The following is a 15,293-nucleotide window of genomic DNA, read 5'->3' as shown; positions in this document are numbered from 1 at the left end:
AAAAAGGGAGTGAAAAATAGTTATTGACTAACCTAGCACAGTACTGTGGTGTGATATTGCTGGGATTTTACTTATATATAGCTTATCATTCCTGACATTTCAGTAAGATGAAAATAACCCAAAGTCAAATCATGGAACTGGCACTAAGAGCATTAACAGATAAAACAGGTGTTAAAAGTGCTGAAGAAAAGCCGTGTAACATTAGCTCTGTATTCAGCTCACCCTAACACGCTAATTCACTGTGAAAGGTAGGATGTGGAGACTGATCTATAAAGCAAATTTTAAAAAAAGAGTGCCCTTTACTTTGCCTGTGCTGTGCTATACAACTCTTTCTCTCCCAGATATGTTTTTCTGAGCAATTTTTGTATCTCAAATATTATGCACACTAGAATGTATCCTCATTCTTGTTTCCTTGAATTAGTGAAACTTGGATACTGAGAAAAAAAAAAGTTCCAGAGATATTAGTCTTCCCTATTTCTTTATTTCTGGTCCACCTTGATATAATGGGAAGAGTGTGCACGTTGCAGTCAAAGAAGTAAAAGCAACTCATGCAGACATCTGTGAGCTAAATTTTAATGAGAAAAATACTTTATCTGTAGGGAAGGAGGGGAAAACTGTGCCTTTGCACAAACAGAATCATTAGCAGCATAGAAGATCATTTCAGTGTAACTAATGCGACTGCAGGAAGATTATGCCAGTTTTCATTAGCCACGAATTCTCCCTCATTTTTCTGTAAATTATTATTTCTGCAGCCAATTGCAATAAATTAGGAAAGTTATATATTTGGTACTTGAAGAATTGTGAATGCTCCAACTATCTGTTTCCTTCTTTAGTAAGTTTGACGTAGCCCATCCCATGCCACCCAAGCACTGCGTGAAACCACACACTGCTGCCTGGAAAAGGTACTTGTTGTCTGATAGTTCTCCTACAGAACCAAAGCCTATATTTTGATTCCTGCACTAGCTTTTCCTCTTAGAGGGCTTTGAAACACCCTTTTCTCATTTTCTTATGTGGAAAATAGTAGCCTTCCTCATGCTTCTGTGCTGATGTGTGTTTCTGAGTGATAAAATGTCTTCTGTTGAAAAGTGCTGCCCATCACTTCCCTTCATCGTTCAAGATCTTCTCACGATGGGGCTGAACAATTCATGTTCTTTTGGCTCCTCCCTGTGTGCCACATCCCCTCACTGACTTTTAAGCAAAATTTCATATGAAACTTAAAAATCACTCCGATAATATCTGCAAGTATCTTAAATAGTCCTACCTCGCATTCACCCATCCTCTGTTTCACAAATATATACTCCCTTAAGTCAGTACACCACTAGTGTGTAGGAAGCAACTCAGGTCCTGACCCTGATCCGGTCCTGACTGAACCAAGGACAAGATGACTGTTGCTTGCAATGGGCCGTACATGACACAACATCCCGTATTTCCACACTGCTGTCCCTGCAGAAGGGATGGTGTTGCACCTGGTGGCTTTCCAGATAGCTCTTTAAGGCCAAGAATATCCTGTATCTTTTACACTTTGTTCCTGGAAGGGCTGGGCTACTAGGTCTACTTGGCAATGCATGTGACTCTGTTAGGAGCTGTCAGGTCCAGTTTTTCATACACAGTTGTGATGTGAAGACCCCTACAGTCCATACCCATTTTAGGACTATAAGCATTTTCTTGGGATAAATCAGTTATCTTCTACTTCTCTGGTTATTATGGTAGAGCATCCAGAGGAGCTAAGAGTATCAATCTAAGAGGAGATCTCCTAGCAGCCATGCAGCTTTTTCAGGCTTTCAGGGACGTAGCCTGTTCTTGTCTTGGCTTCTTAATGGCTGAACTGGTATCACCACTAACCTGCCCTGCTTTGTGCCTAGGAGCCTTATGAGCAGAAGAATAACTCCACTGGTGGGCATTCAGCCAGCAGTGAGAGATGACCTTGTATTAACCTGATGGTAGCTACGTAAGCAGATTCCTTCTTGATGGAAAACAGCACAGATGACTGTACTTTGGAGAATGCGAAGGGTCATTTTTAATCTCTGGGCTGTCCTGGCAGAGCCCGTGAACAGTCTGTGGGACGTCTGCTTCCCTTGAGACATGTGTAAGACTCCAGAAACTTTTACCATGATACTCTAAAAAGGCGAAGATAGTACTTCTTTACTTTTAAAATCAAAGCGTGCTTTAATCTGACGTTAATAGATCTCAGTTATTGGGGTAGGATCACCACAAGGCCACAAAGCCAAGCATTGCTTCCTGTGGAAATGTAAAGATGAGACAGGTGACTCATGAGGCTGTTTTCTTCTTTTATCTGTCTCTGTATTTGTGTATTTATATTAATGACGCTGCTAGCAACAAACAAGTAGGCTCTGACTTAACATCACCAAAGTGGAGGGGAGTTTTGACTCAGGCCCACTGAAAAGAGTTTTACACAGCGTAGCGCAGATGGTCCCAGAGGGCAATGCTAGAGTTGCCCATCTAGTGCTTCTTCATTTCCCGGTACAGTAGTTCACAGAAAGACAATGGCAATACAGCATTTAACCTGAAGATGGAAATCTTTCCATTGTATCTGGATCATCGGGTGGTATGAGCTACATGCTTGGTTGCGTCCTCCCCATTCATTCTTTATGGGTGGACGGGAGAGACGTGAAGCCTGCCGTGGTCCCATGGCATCAACCCAGAGCTAGAAAGCAGGTGCTCCCAAGCATGTGGAGATGGGGTACTTGAAGTAAGATTATAATCTGATGAGGCTGTGTAAGGAAATTCTGAGAGAAATTTCTGTGTATTTGTTAAAAAAATGATGTGCGCTCGGTGGGGTGGTTGCATTCATAACCAAGCTTGTTGACAGGGGCATGTACTACTACAAGTACAAATTGTGACCTCAGAGGTCTACAACTCTAGTAGCTAAAAGTCAGCCCAAAATAAGTATATGTTGGATCTCTTTTGATTAACCCAGTAAATAAACCTAAAATAACTATAAGCAAACAAGTAGACTTATTCTGGATTCCCCAACATTACCAAAACTAAAACCTGACCTGCATATAATAGTTAGCACTAACTGTACATTTAGGTATATAGCATAGTTAGTGTAATTATATATAAATGTACATACAACTGTATAACCGAAATATTGCGTTCATATTTTCCCTATATCTTTAAAATATATACCATCAACAGAAAGGTTTAATCACTTGGTAAATGCAAAATACTGAGCGTCTCACTTAACGGTTTAAACTATCTAATCCTGTAGCATATCAGTTCTCATTGTTTATCAGTAAATGAAGTACTGTGTGTGTCAGAAACCTATAATGGCTTGGGTTAATGTAATCACCTCTAAGCAGAGCTACCCTTGAAGCCTGCCGAGACATTTTAAAAGGCAGAATGCAACCATAGCACAGCAGTGTGGCAGGAGCAAAAGATGTTGTGGAAACTGTGGTAAATTGTAAGCCTCTTTTATTTCCTGTATTACAGTAAATCTTAAAGAAACAATTTGAGTGCTTTAGGAAAACTATGCATCGGGAGTTTTAAGTAGTCTCCTCTGAAGACTGGCTTTGATTATGACCCTTGGTACTTCTTCTATTCGACAGAAGAGTTACTGTAAGCACAAAAAATCCAATTGACACATTACTGATATATTGGAGGGATGGGAGAATTATGTTGTCATTAGATTTGAGTGGAATATTTTCTCACTTACTGCAAACTTTAAGAACTTGATAAATTTTAAAACATGCTCTATTCAAAGGGTTTTGAATCGTTTTTCCATATGTATTTCTTAAATATTGATTAGGTGCTTTTTTGTCTCTTGAGGTTGAAGGAGGTTTATTGCTATTATCTGTTTACATTATGACATTGGAATAATCTGATCTGTATTCAAAAAAATATTCTGAAAGAGCTTGTTATGATGACTTTAAATATATGTAATGGAATAATCCTGTTGTTAAAAGTTTATCTTTTTCTTCACATATATATTATCTCATATTTAATAGAGGATAAAGTCAGGACATTGTGGTTCTGAAGGGAAGCAAATTCACTTCTGGAAGTTGCAACAAATTCACCAGTTGGCCAGAGGAGGGAGCGATGCAGCCTTTCTGGCTGATGAGATCAATATTTCAGCTTAAACTGAAATGTAATACATATTTTGGCAATCTGCTTTTGTGCCATTAAACCTTGATTAATCCAATAATAAGAACAATAGGCTATATTTTACTCTGCTTTAAATGAAGACAGCCCTCATGAATTCAGTAGGGATGTATAAGTATTAAAGGTAGTAAAAGTGGGGCACAACCCAAGCTCATAGCTAAAAATGTGATGGTGCACTGGGGATGCCTGACTCTCCCTGTGTTGAAGCAAAGCTTAAGAAATCAATTTGCATGCAGTAGGCGCTTTATGTATTGTGGGTTGTAAATAGTACACCAAGAACATTAGTGAGATTTAAAATCAGGCAGAAGTGCAAAGCAGAAAAAACACAGCCTTTTCTTCAGTTGTATCTTGGCTTCCAGGCAACATAAAGCTAATGAGCAAGCTCTGTGAGCATCTATATAGCCAAGGGAGTAATATTGGTATAACAGCAAGAGAAAAGCTTTTAAAACTGCTAACCTACTCCTGGTTCTTAACAGACAAAAAGGAAAGCTGGTGGATCAAAATTACCATGCAATCAACTTTGTGTTTTTGTCAGAATTCACCATTGCCTATTATCACTGCTGCTATTTGATTGTAATTAATAATAGGAAGGACAAAATTGCATTACAGAAAAATTGAGGAAATATTATGACTGTGGAAGGAAGGGGCTGGCTGGGAGTAGGATAAAAGAAAAGGAAAACCAGAACCAGGGAGGCGAAGAGCATCAATCTTCCAAAGTAATTAAATGTTATCTACTATTCTAGTATTTCCTTGGCTGACATTCCATATATCTCTAAAGATGCAGAAAACTGAGAATATCATATATTTTTATATATTAATATCTCTGCCTATAGAAATCGGGACTATGCTAAAGCACTTTTTCTGTTGCAAACTATATTGGGTTCCAAGCAGTTGCTTTGGTTGCTGCCTACAGTCAGCGTTGTCTGTTCAGGAGCAGAAAAAGTAGCAGAGATCTTTCTTCTGTATCCGGTAGGTGTATGCTTGAAATAGGTTAGCTACAGCTGCGGTAAGATCCTTCGTTTTCTTCTGAAGACGTACGTCTAAGTGACACCAATATAAAAGTATTGCAGAATCGATAGACTTGCTGGGAAAACGCATATGCATAGCTAGGCTCAAGAGTTAACTCATCACCGAAAGAAGTTTGACAGGGGCAACGCTGGTTTGAGGATCCTACTCCCAAAGCAGCCCTAGCCCTGTTGGATGCTCTCTCTTGTTTAGGCGTTCCAGATGCCATGGCCTCTGTACGGGCTGTTCTGCAAGCTTGAGAGCCACCGCATTTACCTCCTTTGTTCATTTCATCTTGGCACTCTTGTCGTCCCCAGAGCTCCCTCTCCTCCTTGGCATTTCACTCTGTCACCTGTTCCTTAACTGCCGAGCCTGTGGCTAGCGCGGGGGCAGTTAGCACAGCCATCCCCGGGAGACTGCTGCCACTTTACTTACTAACTGTGTGGCCCTGGTCAAATCTCTGATGATAGCCCCCACACTAGCAGAAGCAACAGTATTTTGATTCTGCTGAAATGCTGTTATGAAATAGTACAGAAACGAGACGTGGTGCTGACAACGGCTGGGTCCTATGAACTATATTGATTCAGGTAAAACTGCATTTTTTTAGCAAAGAAAACATTTTGGCTTGTTCTTTTCCAAAGAAATCATCTTGGCTTGTTCTTTCTTATGGTGACAGAGTTTCATCTTAAATGGTAAAGGGCAGGAGTTTATTTTTAGACCCACCTTCCTCCCTTGTAAGTGTGCTCAAGAGCTGTTTGAACGGATCACTTCATATGATTGCCTCTCTTTGGTCTGATGTCAGGGAAGGGCAGTGGGAGAATAACGGTCACATCTGCAGGTGATAAAACATACCCTGATGTATTTCAGAAAAACTCAACCAATTTCAGCACAGGAGGGCTATGATACACGCTCAGAAGCTTGTCCTACTACTTTAGTAAACAATCTCATAGCTATTTAAACTTAATTTCAAAGTGTTTATTTGCATCACTGCTGAAATATCGCTTCCTTTCTAATCCGATAACTAGTGCAATTGCTTATGCTTACGCAGCCTGGTTTCTCAGTAGCCCTTGGCCATGCTCTTTTCCACATCTATGAAGCATTGTTAGAGCAACTGGAGAAGTGGCAGCTGTTGGCATCTATAAGGCTAACGAAACGCAGAGCACATTTGTACATCCAGGTATGTCACCAGCCTCCACAGCACACAGCGGGCCAAATCCAGCCAAGAGCAGCTTCTAGCAAGTAGCTGAGACATCCAAGGAAGTTTGGTTTTTTGGTGCAAATGTGGTCGCATCTATACACCAAGCACGAGTTGATCGTAAGTGGAGCACAGATGGACGTAGATTGTTGTGCCAGCGAGTCTTGCGTGCATTTAAAATGTGGAGGGTCCGCAAAAGTTGGCATTAAGAAGTAAACAGAGTGAATATAAGGGCATCGGTAGCAAGAAAAACCACCAGTGAAAGATGATAAAGCAGCCCTTTCCTAACCCTTCACCCAATTTGATTTATACAGCCTGCCATGGTCTCCGCTTCAAGGCTGGATTAAAGCCCCAGATTCAGTGCTGGGATAAACTGAATTCCACGGGAGTTGTGCCCATTCACACAAAGGCAGAGTTTGTTCCCGTAGAATAATGATGTGCCTTTCCGCCGATAATTTCACCACTTGAATGCCAAGTTACAGTCCAGAGACACTTGCTTAATATTCCTGCTTCACTCGGTGTAAAACTGGCACCTCCAAGGGCTCCTCTGCTCTGGCCGGTTTGGTGCATCACTGCAAGCTTTCAAAAAAACAAAAAGACTGCCGTCAGCGTTTTGCCTGGATCTTTTCCCAGCCATATAGTGCTCCCCAGCAGATGGCTACGTCCCTCTCCACCACAGTCGGCAGCAACTTCCTTCCTATAGCCATACGTGAAGCTAGCAGAGCTGTAACCGTCCTGTGCGTAGATCGCTGGGACACTGACGTCAGTGGGAGCCTACACAGCCGTACGGCTCTGCCTGCCTCAGTCAGAGGTGCTGAGGATCAGGGCTTAATAAACAGCAGGCGATGAGTAGCACCAACATTGAGACTCAATCTATTAGAACTATTTAGCTTTGGATGGTCTTATTTAATTTTTTAAAAAACTTTTCTCCTCAGCCAAGCCCACTACCTCCTACGTTCTTCCCTCTTTGGCCTGAATTTCATGGGTTCCGTTTGCATGTTTGTTCCGCCTAAGCGGGATGGCTGCAGGCAGTGCATTTTTGCCAATTCAGGGCTTTTCTTCTTTTCAGTTCAACCTTTTTCTCCTTCATTTGGCAAATCGTTTCGGGGAAGCATAGATGTAAGGGTGTGTTTGCTTGTTTATTTTATGTATGTGACAGAGCACTTTTAGATAAATTTCGAACATTTACTTGCTTTCTGAACCTATAGAAGATAACTGCACCTGACATTTTATATTTCCCTGCTAGCTGGGTTTCTGGAAAAACTTTCAAGAGCATTAACATGAAAACAACAGGAGCAATCCCTGTGTTTTTTTTCCCCTTCAGCTCTCTGCAGTAAAAGAACATCACTGCTTTGTTTTTCAGGTTGATGGCTTCCTGACGCTTCTCTTTGGCCTGGCCAGCATTAATACCCTTACAGTAATCAGCGTCACTCGCTACATCAAGGGCTGCCATCCTGAGAGAGGTAAGGAATAAAGGCAGGTCCAGTTCCGCTTTCATTGAACCTGGTGCAAATCTGTATTTCTCTCAGTCGCAGGCTGTATCAAATATAAATTAGTTGCATTGCAAACCAGAACATAACGTAGTCATTTACAGTACAAATATGTTTGCCTAGAATCCTTCAGGGTTAACCCCAATAAGAGACAAATTATTACTAGTACACTTTGGTCACCAAGGGTTAAATTCAGCTTTGTGCCAAAGATACCATAGGTCGTGCTGACCCTCTTTATTTTTCAAAATCCAACTTAAATGACTCCTAAATCATGCGTACATCGTTGTCTGGATCTCACTGTCAGCAATGAATTTCATCTTCTATGAGATGATGTTAGGAAAATTTCCAGTTGTTAATAAAGATCCTTGGTTCGGAAGGCTGACCTACATACAAACATTTTGACTCTTCAGGGTGTTTTGCCAGGGTTTGCACCCAGCAGGCATCATGGACTGCTTTAGATGGCATTGGGAACATTCAGTCTGCGCATCTTGCCTCCAGCTTTTGTAGCGCTACCCAACCTTCCATCCCCACATGCTTCTCCAGCCTCCCCTCCATGGACAGTTTCACACCACGGGAGATGAAAATTACTCCTACCATCCCCAGAAGTGACCATGACCTGACATCTGTCCAGATGGTCCCTGTCTCCTGCCTGTTTCCCACATCTGCAAAGTGTCATCACCACAGCCTCGCATCCACAAGTCTTCCTTCTCTCTCGCCCTGTTCATCTGTAACCTGAATCTCAAACAAGCACTGTTCATTACTCTCTCCAGTGCTAGAAACCTTTTGCTAACCACTTTCTTTCTGATTTTTTGAATTTCATTTTTTAATTAACCTTTGGTATAACTGCTTCTCTAAAGGCATACAAGTGCCCCACTGTACAGATCTGGTCTGAAATCTTATATGTGTTTCCTGCCCTGTGAAGCCCTCATCAGCAAGTCTATATAAACTTGCTATCATCATCTACCCCTTTCCCTTTATGCCTCTTTACATCACCACACTCACCCCAGGCACTCCCTTTCGCAGGATCAGTAGAAACCTTTCCTTACTGTTCATCCCGGACCTCCTGCCAGCTGAAAACTTTGATTTCCCCTGAGAACCTTATGTAATCTCTCTTCTTTATTCCTACACCTTCCATAAATTCTCCCTAGTCTTCCTTTCACCCATCCTTAAATAATGTATTATCAATTTTCACGCCTTCGTTATGACTGGCTTGCATCTTCTTTCAGGCAGGAATCTATTAATGTCTGCAGGTAAAGCATGCATAAATATACTGGATGCCTCATATGAGTTTTTCTCTCTAATAGCATGAGTATTATTAGATGTGAAAAGCACTTCTGCAGGAGGTCTTTTCTCCACAGGAAGTTCTTCTGCAGTTTGTTGCAATGATAGACTTGTTGAAGTTAATTTTCAACACAAACTGCCATTGGAGCTGCTGGAATTTGACTGTGATGTATTCTACATCTTATATTCATTGTAAATTATTAAGTCATATTTAAAACCCCCGTTTCTCTTTTGCAAAGCTGTATCACATGTTCTTCTGAGGGCGTGCGTAATTTATGTTTGCCTCTTGAGGAAATCTAAGCAAGTACCCAGTATAACTTTACATAAATGTAAAGGAACAGAGATTGGTGGATACTTAAATTATTTCCCATGTAAAGGAAGAAATAAATACAATGTATGGCAACAGCAGAACAGATTAAATAATTTGTATTGAATGGCTAATGTAGTTTGAACATCTAATGTATTTTCTTCTTTTTAACAGGGAAAACCTCGACGTGATTAAGAAAATCCTCTGAATTTAGACTTATCTTGTTGGTTTCTATGTAAAAGTTAACGTACGACCCTTTCCTGCTTTTTACAAAATTGCAAAACATAAGTCTAACATAGAATTTGCTAATTCTGCAGTGCTCAACAAACACATTGTCTCCCGCTTAAAAGCCGTTCACTTCTGCTGTTCACAAATGGTCTGGAACACAAGCCTGACAGATGCTTTCAAATTTAAGCTTTTCCTTTGAATATGCATTTTTTTGCCTTAATATTTTTTTAAGTAGCTGCATTTTCCTTATTAGCTGTTGATATAGGAGTGCATTTAGATTTCAGAGATATGTTTACCTTTTAGATATTGTTCTCTGACTAATCCATGCCATTGCAGGTCACTGCATCAGCAACAGCAGTATGACGGTGGCTCTGGTTCTCATTTGGATAGCAGCTTTCTTCTGGTCGGCAGCTCCATTATTTGGCTGGGGCAGTTATACAGGTAACAGGTATCTTTCAGTTGTACTTATTTGGCACCTCTCCACTTAACTGAACAAAGATACCTACCTTTCTTTCTTGCTGTTTGTGATAAACCAGACCGATTATCAGTGGAACTGAGAAAATCATTCATCATGCATGACGTACGCTCAGTGTTGCCTGCTTTGGTATCGGCTATAAAGAGATTTTTTTTGAAGATATCTCAGGAGAGACTTGGACCAAGTGCATATTACCTATGAAAAACGAGAGGCCACAAATATTTGGCATGGTTAAGCAATGAGATAAAGGAAACTATCAAAAGACATCCTTCAAAAACTGTCAAGATTAGGAAGCTAGAAAAGAACACAAGTTCCAGCAAGTTAAACTTGAAACTATAGTAAGACAAGCCAGAAAGATCTGGTGAAGCAGTTCGTTGAAAATATGAAAACTAACATATCAGAAGAAGAAAAAGATGTCAGAAGTGATTAGGGTGCAAGATAAGGCCAGGGCAAAAAAGGAGGTAGGGGGAAAGAAAAATTTTGAATAGCAAACACTGCGGTAATTCAATGGCTAAGGGATATTCCCACACCAGAAAATTTCTTCATGGGGAAAAGCTGGAGAAATTGTCTCAAATTAAGTCTCTCAAAATTCAACAAAACAAATCTCTAGGAACAAATGGTAATGATACAGGAGCCCTAAAAACTGAAATCACATGGCTGAAATTGTCTAGCAGTTACCTGCCTGGATCCTGTAAGCATCTGCATCCTCTGAGAAGTCATGAAATCTATGAAGACTTATTAAAGTAGCTATGTGAATATACCCTTTTACTAATTAAATAAATAAGCTTTGAGGTATCTCTGGACCTTTGAAGGATGGGTGTGAGAAAAGGATCCATTCCTATGATTGGTTAAATCTTCTATTCCTCCCAAACCAAAATGTTACTGGGATACTAGGCTCAATGGATGTTTTGTTTGAGACAAAACCAAACTGTTTAATAGACTGTTCTAATTTTAAGTCATATTTTTGCACTCCAGATATGTCAAAAACTTGGGGAGTTTGGACTGGTCATTTTCTGTGTATCTTCTGGCCATCTGTGTTTCCTTTTCACATTAATCTTATTAGCTCTTCCCTTGCAGAAGGATTTCTGATGTCTCTTTTTGGCCTTAAACTGGAGCCAGGGACTTCTTGGGCACCACTGCCTTGTCAGGGCATCCAAGTGTCCCCGTGGATCCTGTTTGTACTTTGGATTCAATTCCTTGACAGTGGTCTTCAGGACCACTTCTGGGAGCACTTTTCCCTGCTGCGAATCCCAGCGGTTGCAGGTTGCTGGGCTCTCTGACTCTAAACACGTTTCCATTGGAGATGTGGGAGCCCAGCAACGGCAAGGCTGGGAGCAGGCAGCAGGTGCTGGCAGACCACAGCGCATTACACCTGGCTGCCTCCCACCTCTCCCTTCTACACAGCAGCCGCGGGGTTCCCCAGGACCCCGCTGATTTTCGGAAATGCCACTGGCCCGTGTCTCTGCAGAGGGGGGAACACAGCTCTGAATTCTGACTCGCAGAACATCTGCAGGATTTTCTTCTCATGTCATTTGGAGGCTGCTTTCTTTTTTCAGTCAAGAGTTTTCACAAACTAGAAACCTGCCATTAAGCCAGAGTTTATGGTTATCTTTTTGAATCTTGGGGTCTACTCATGAAAACTGAAGGAGACAAAAATCTGTTTCTATTACTGAACACATCCAGACAGCAACAGCTAGAGCTTTTGGTGTTAAAAATACCAAGCTCTTTTTGATGAGAATCATAAAAGAGATTTTAATCTTTTGCTGCTATAATTCATCCTGTCTAAACCTTCTACCACCTGTGAGGAATTAAGGGATTTTTTTTTTCTTCAGAATTATCACTGGATGTCAGAGAGAGATCTGTTGCTAAATCATGCAGGCTTCACCTGTATTGTATCTCCAGGACTTGTTAATACTTGACTTACGTAATTTTTGTTCATGCTTCATTTATTTATAATTCAATTTGCTGCCATATGTGTCAGAAAAAAACCCCAGCTTTTTCCACTTAAAAAGAAAAATCAACAATTCACCATCTATAGAAAACCTCTAATGCTATTGAAGTCAAGCTTTACATCAGAACACATTTGCAAACACATCAGAGAGTTTAAAGAAGTCAATTGTTATTTATAAAAGTATTTAAGCAGACACTGCACCTTATTCCCACTGCCTTTCCCTTAAGTACCTTATCAGCAAGTGTCCTTTTGTGAATCCCACCAGCTGCAGATCCTCCAGTCTGCCTAACTTCATTTTAAAGAGCCTGCAGCTCCTTTGTAGTTGCAGAACTCTCTGCTTCCCATTTAGCAAAACGTCCCATATCTTGCTAAGTATTTATATGTTTCATCTTCCCAAAATCTTTATTATTAGTTATATCAATTTGCTTTCATGGCTCTTGCTACAGTCAAAATTTAATTGCCTTTTTGTTTCTATTAAAAACCCCTCAATGCTTTTATTTCCTACTTTGCTATGTAAGTAGTGACTTTTTACATCTGGCATATTGTCTCTTTACAATTGCTTGTTACGGTGTTACAGTGCTCATCTTAGGAAGTTATTATGTGGGTTATTACAAATAAGAGTAGATAACACTCAAAAATCTCAAACCTACTGAATGAATACCCTTTTTTTTTCCTAATAAAGTATCACAATTTCCTATTCAGAAATGACAGTTTGTGCATTATGGATGTACACTGGAAATCTGAACCGGACAGAATGATAATATGCACTAAAACTTGTTACGGTCTAGCTGGTCTTGAAAAATTGCTTATGTAGGAAATTATGTCACAGCTCATTAAATCAGAACTATCAATCTATTCTTTAGTGCTTAGAAGAAGAAAAATGCAGCATTTGAACTGATAAATTAATCACTCAAAAGCAGATAAATGTTCTAAAAATGCTAAACAATTTATTTTTGCTTTCCAGATCGCATGTATGGCACATGTGAGATAGACTGGGCAAAAGCCAACTTCTCTACAATCTACAAGTCCTACATTGTCTCCATCTTTATCTGCTGTTTTATCCTACCTGTATCAGTCATGGTATTCTCATATGTGTCAATTATCAATACTGTCAAGCTAAGCAATTCATTAACAGGACTGGGTGATCCAACAGACAGACAGAGGAGAATAGAGCGGGATGTCACCAGGGTGAGTTTGGGTTTCATGTTGGGTGGGATTTTTCTCAATTAAATCTGTCATTCCAAAAATTGGTCCCAACTAGAACAGAAGAGAACAAAAGGAATCAGTCGTATTTCATTTCTCTATAATCTCTAGTGACAGAGTCTCAACTCAGTGAAGAATATGAGGATTGTTTAAAACTCCTACCCTCATCAGTTAGCTAATATTGGTGCTACATCACATGTGAAAAATAATCTAAATATAATTGGAGTGGGTTATACCACACAAAAACGAAAGTTTGGTTTGACATATACTCTTTTCTTTCAGAAGTTACATTACTTCTGAGCATACACAGAAGTTACAGTGGAAGATCTCACTTTACTTACCGTTGACTTAAGTCTACCCGAAACCCTCTTAATTGATATAAACATACTGGTGACTGTAGCTATTTTCATGCTTTAGATGAGGCATTGCTCAAGCACACCACCACACCAAAATTAGATGCATCACTTTTAGGTCTGCCTGGCTCCATCAAAGCTAACCTTTTGCTTGCCTTTACTGTGAGCCATACCCTTAGGACAATCTGATGTCTCCCTTCCAGCCAAAAGTGTCAAATTTGCTTCCCTGATGTCTTCCAGAGTAGATTTAAGACTGTTCTTCTTCTGTCTTTTAGGTTTCTATTGTCATTTGCACAGCCTTCATTATTGCATGGTCACCATACGCTGTCATCTCTATATGGTCTGCCTATGGTCACCCTGTGCCGAATCTTACCAGCATCCTTGCCAGTTTGTTTGCTAAGTCTGCCAGCTTCTACAATCCCATTATCTACTTTGGAATGAGCTCCAAATTTCGGAGGGACATTTTCATCTTGTTCCATTGTGCCAAGGAAGTCAAGGACCCTGTGAAGCTCAAACGTTTCAAAAACCTCAAGCAAAAACAACAAGAGCCTTCCCAGAAAGAAGAGAAGCAGGCAGGAGAAATGCACCCTGCACCAAGCCCTGATTCTGGGGTGGGAAGTCCAACCAATACCCCACCTCCAGCAAACAGGGAAGAGTATTTTGGTATTCTCGATACACCGTCTAATAACCCTGATATTGAATGTGACAGACTGTAAGTTTTGTGGCCACTTAACACATGCACCCACTTTGTGTTCAGAAAGACCCTCTTCAGATCAGCGCTTGAGTGATTTCCTAATTCCCAGTCCATCCGTTTCTTGCTATAGCACTGATGACCATACAACTCAAGCATATCAGACGGTAAAGTGATATTTTCCTTCTATGTAGGTACAAAAAGCTACGAAGCACATTACATTGTGGGCAGCACACCCAGTGCCAGAAACATCTGATTTTCACTTGTGTGCAGGAAAAGCACAACCGATTTGCGAAGAGTAGGCATTAGTTAACAAAAATAACTAATATGTTCCTATCCAAATTCTATTCGTTGGGAGATTAGATTTCAAAAAATGTGGTTTGCTCTTCAACAATCCCAGCCATAGAGGGTGGATTTAGCTCTGTGACGCTGTAGGAGAAGATGAGCCCTGCTGGATGGTGGTGGAGCTGCTGCAGCTCCGATGGCTGTGAGCCGGTAGGCAAAGCCGTGTGCTCCCTGCGGGGCAGCGAGGGGTGCCCGCCGTGGGGCTCCCGGGCCCTGTGACTGCCTGGGTGTCTGTCTGATCGCCTGTGCCTGCCTCCGTGTGTGACTGTGGAGGTGCTAGGAGTTGTAGATCTTGGCATTTGCTAGTCACTGCCGGCTGAACAGTGGCTTCATGCTTTTCCTCGTTGGTCTGCAGAATTATTTCCACCTTCCCTGACCTTCCCGGTGAGCAGGGCCTGGCTGGAGCATTCAGACTGAGGAAAACTGGCCTTTAATTTTACTGATCTGTCTCCAGACTGGTTGTTTTTCTACTATTAACGGTGGAGCAAGAGTTGTTGTACAGGCAATGAAACCAAAAAAAATGACACTAAAGTTTTAAGAGTACTGATGAAGTGTGGCATCAGAGCGATTTACAAAATATAATCCAACACTTCACTGCTGCTTCTAAAAAAAGTTTTTGTACCTGCCTATGGGTAAAAAATGACCTT

General features: G+C 40.8%; 1 protein-coding gene across 1 annotated transcript in view; it reads left to right on the top strand.

Annotated features, from left to right (window-relative positions):
* LOC309670347 (visual pigment-like receptor peropsin) overlaps window positions 1-14,326 on the top strand; it is a gene marked incomplete at its 3' end in the record, with an annotated part of 30,434 nt that extends 16,108 nt beyond the window's left edge. The window contains exons 3-6 of the mRNA XM_082481247.1: window positions 7,686-7,785; window positions 9,965-10,069; window positions 13,019-13,242; window positions 13,886-14,326. Coding sequence (XP_082337373.1) covers window positions 7,686-7,785; window positions 9,965-10,069; window positions 13,019-13,242; window positions 13,886-14,326 — 870 coding nt within the window. The remainder of the gene's footprint in view (window positions 1-7,685; window positions 7,786-9,964; window positions 10,070-13,018; window positions 13,243-13,885) is intronic.
* Window positions 14,327-15,293: the final 967 nt, after the last annotated feature.

Source organism: Vanellus vanellus (assembly GCF_965231255.1).
Source record: "Vanellus vanellus genome assembly, chromosome: 3".
Lineage (NCBI taxonomy): Eukaryota > Metazoa > Chordata > Aves > Charadriiformes > Charadriidae > Vanellus > Vanellus vanellus.
Note: the sequence above shows the minus strand (reverse complement) of the source record. Positions and strands in the feature narration are given on the sequence as shown.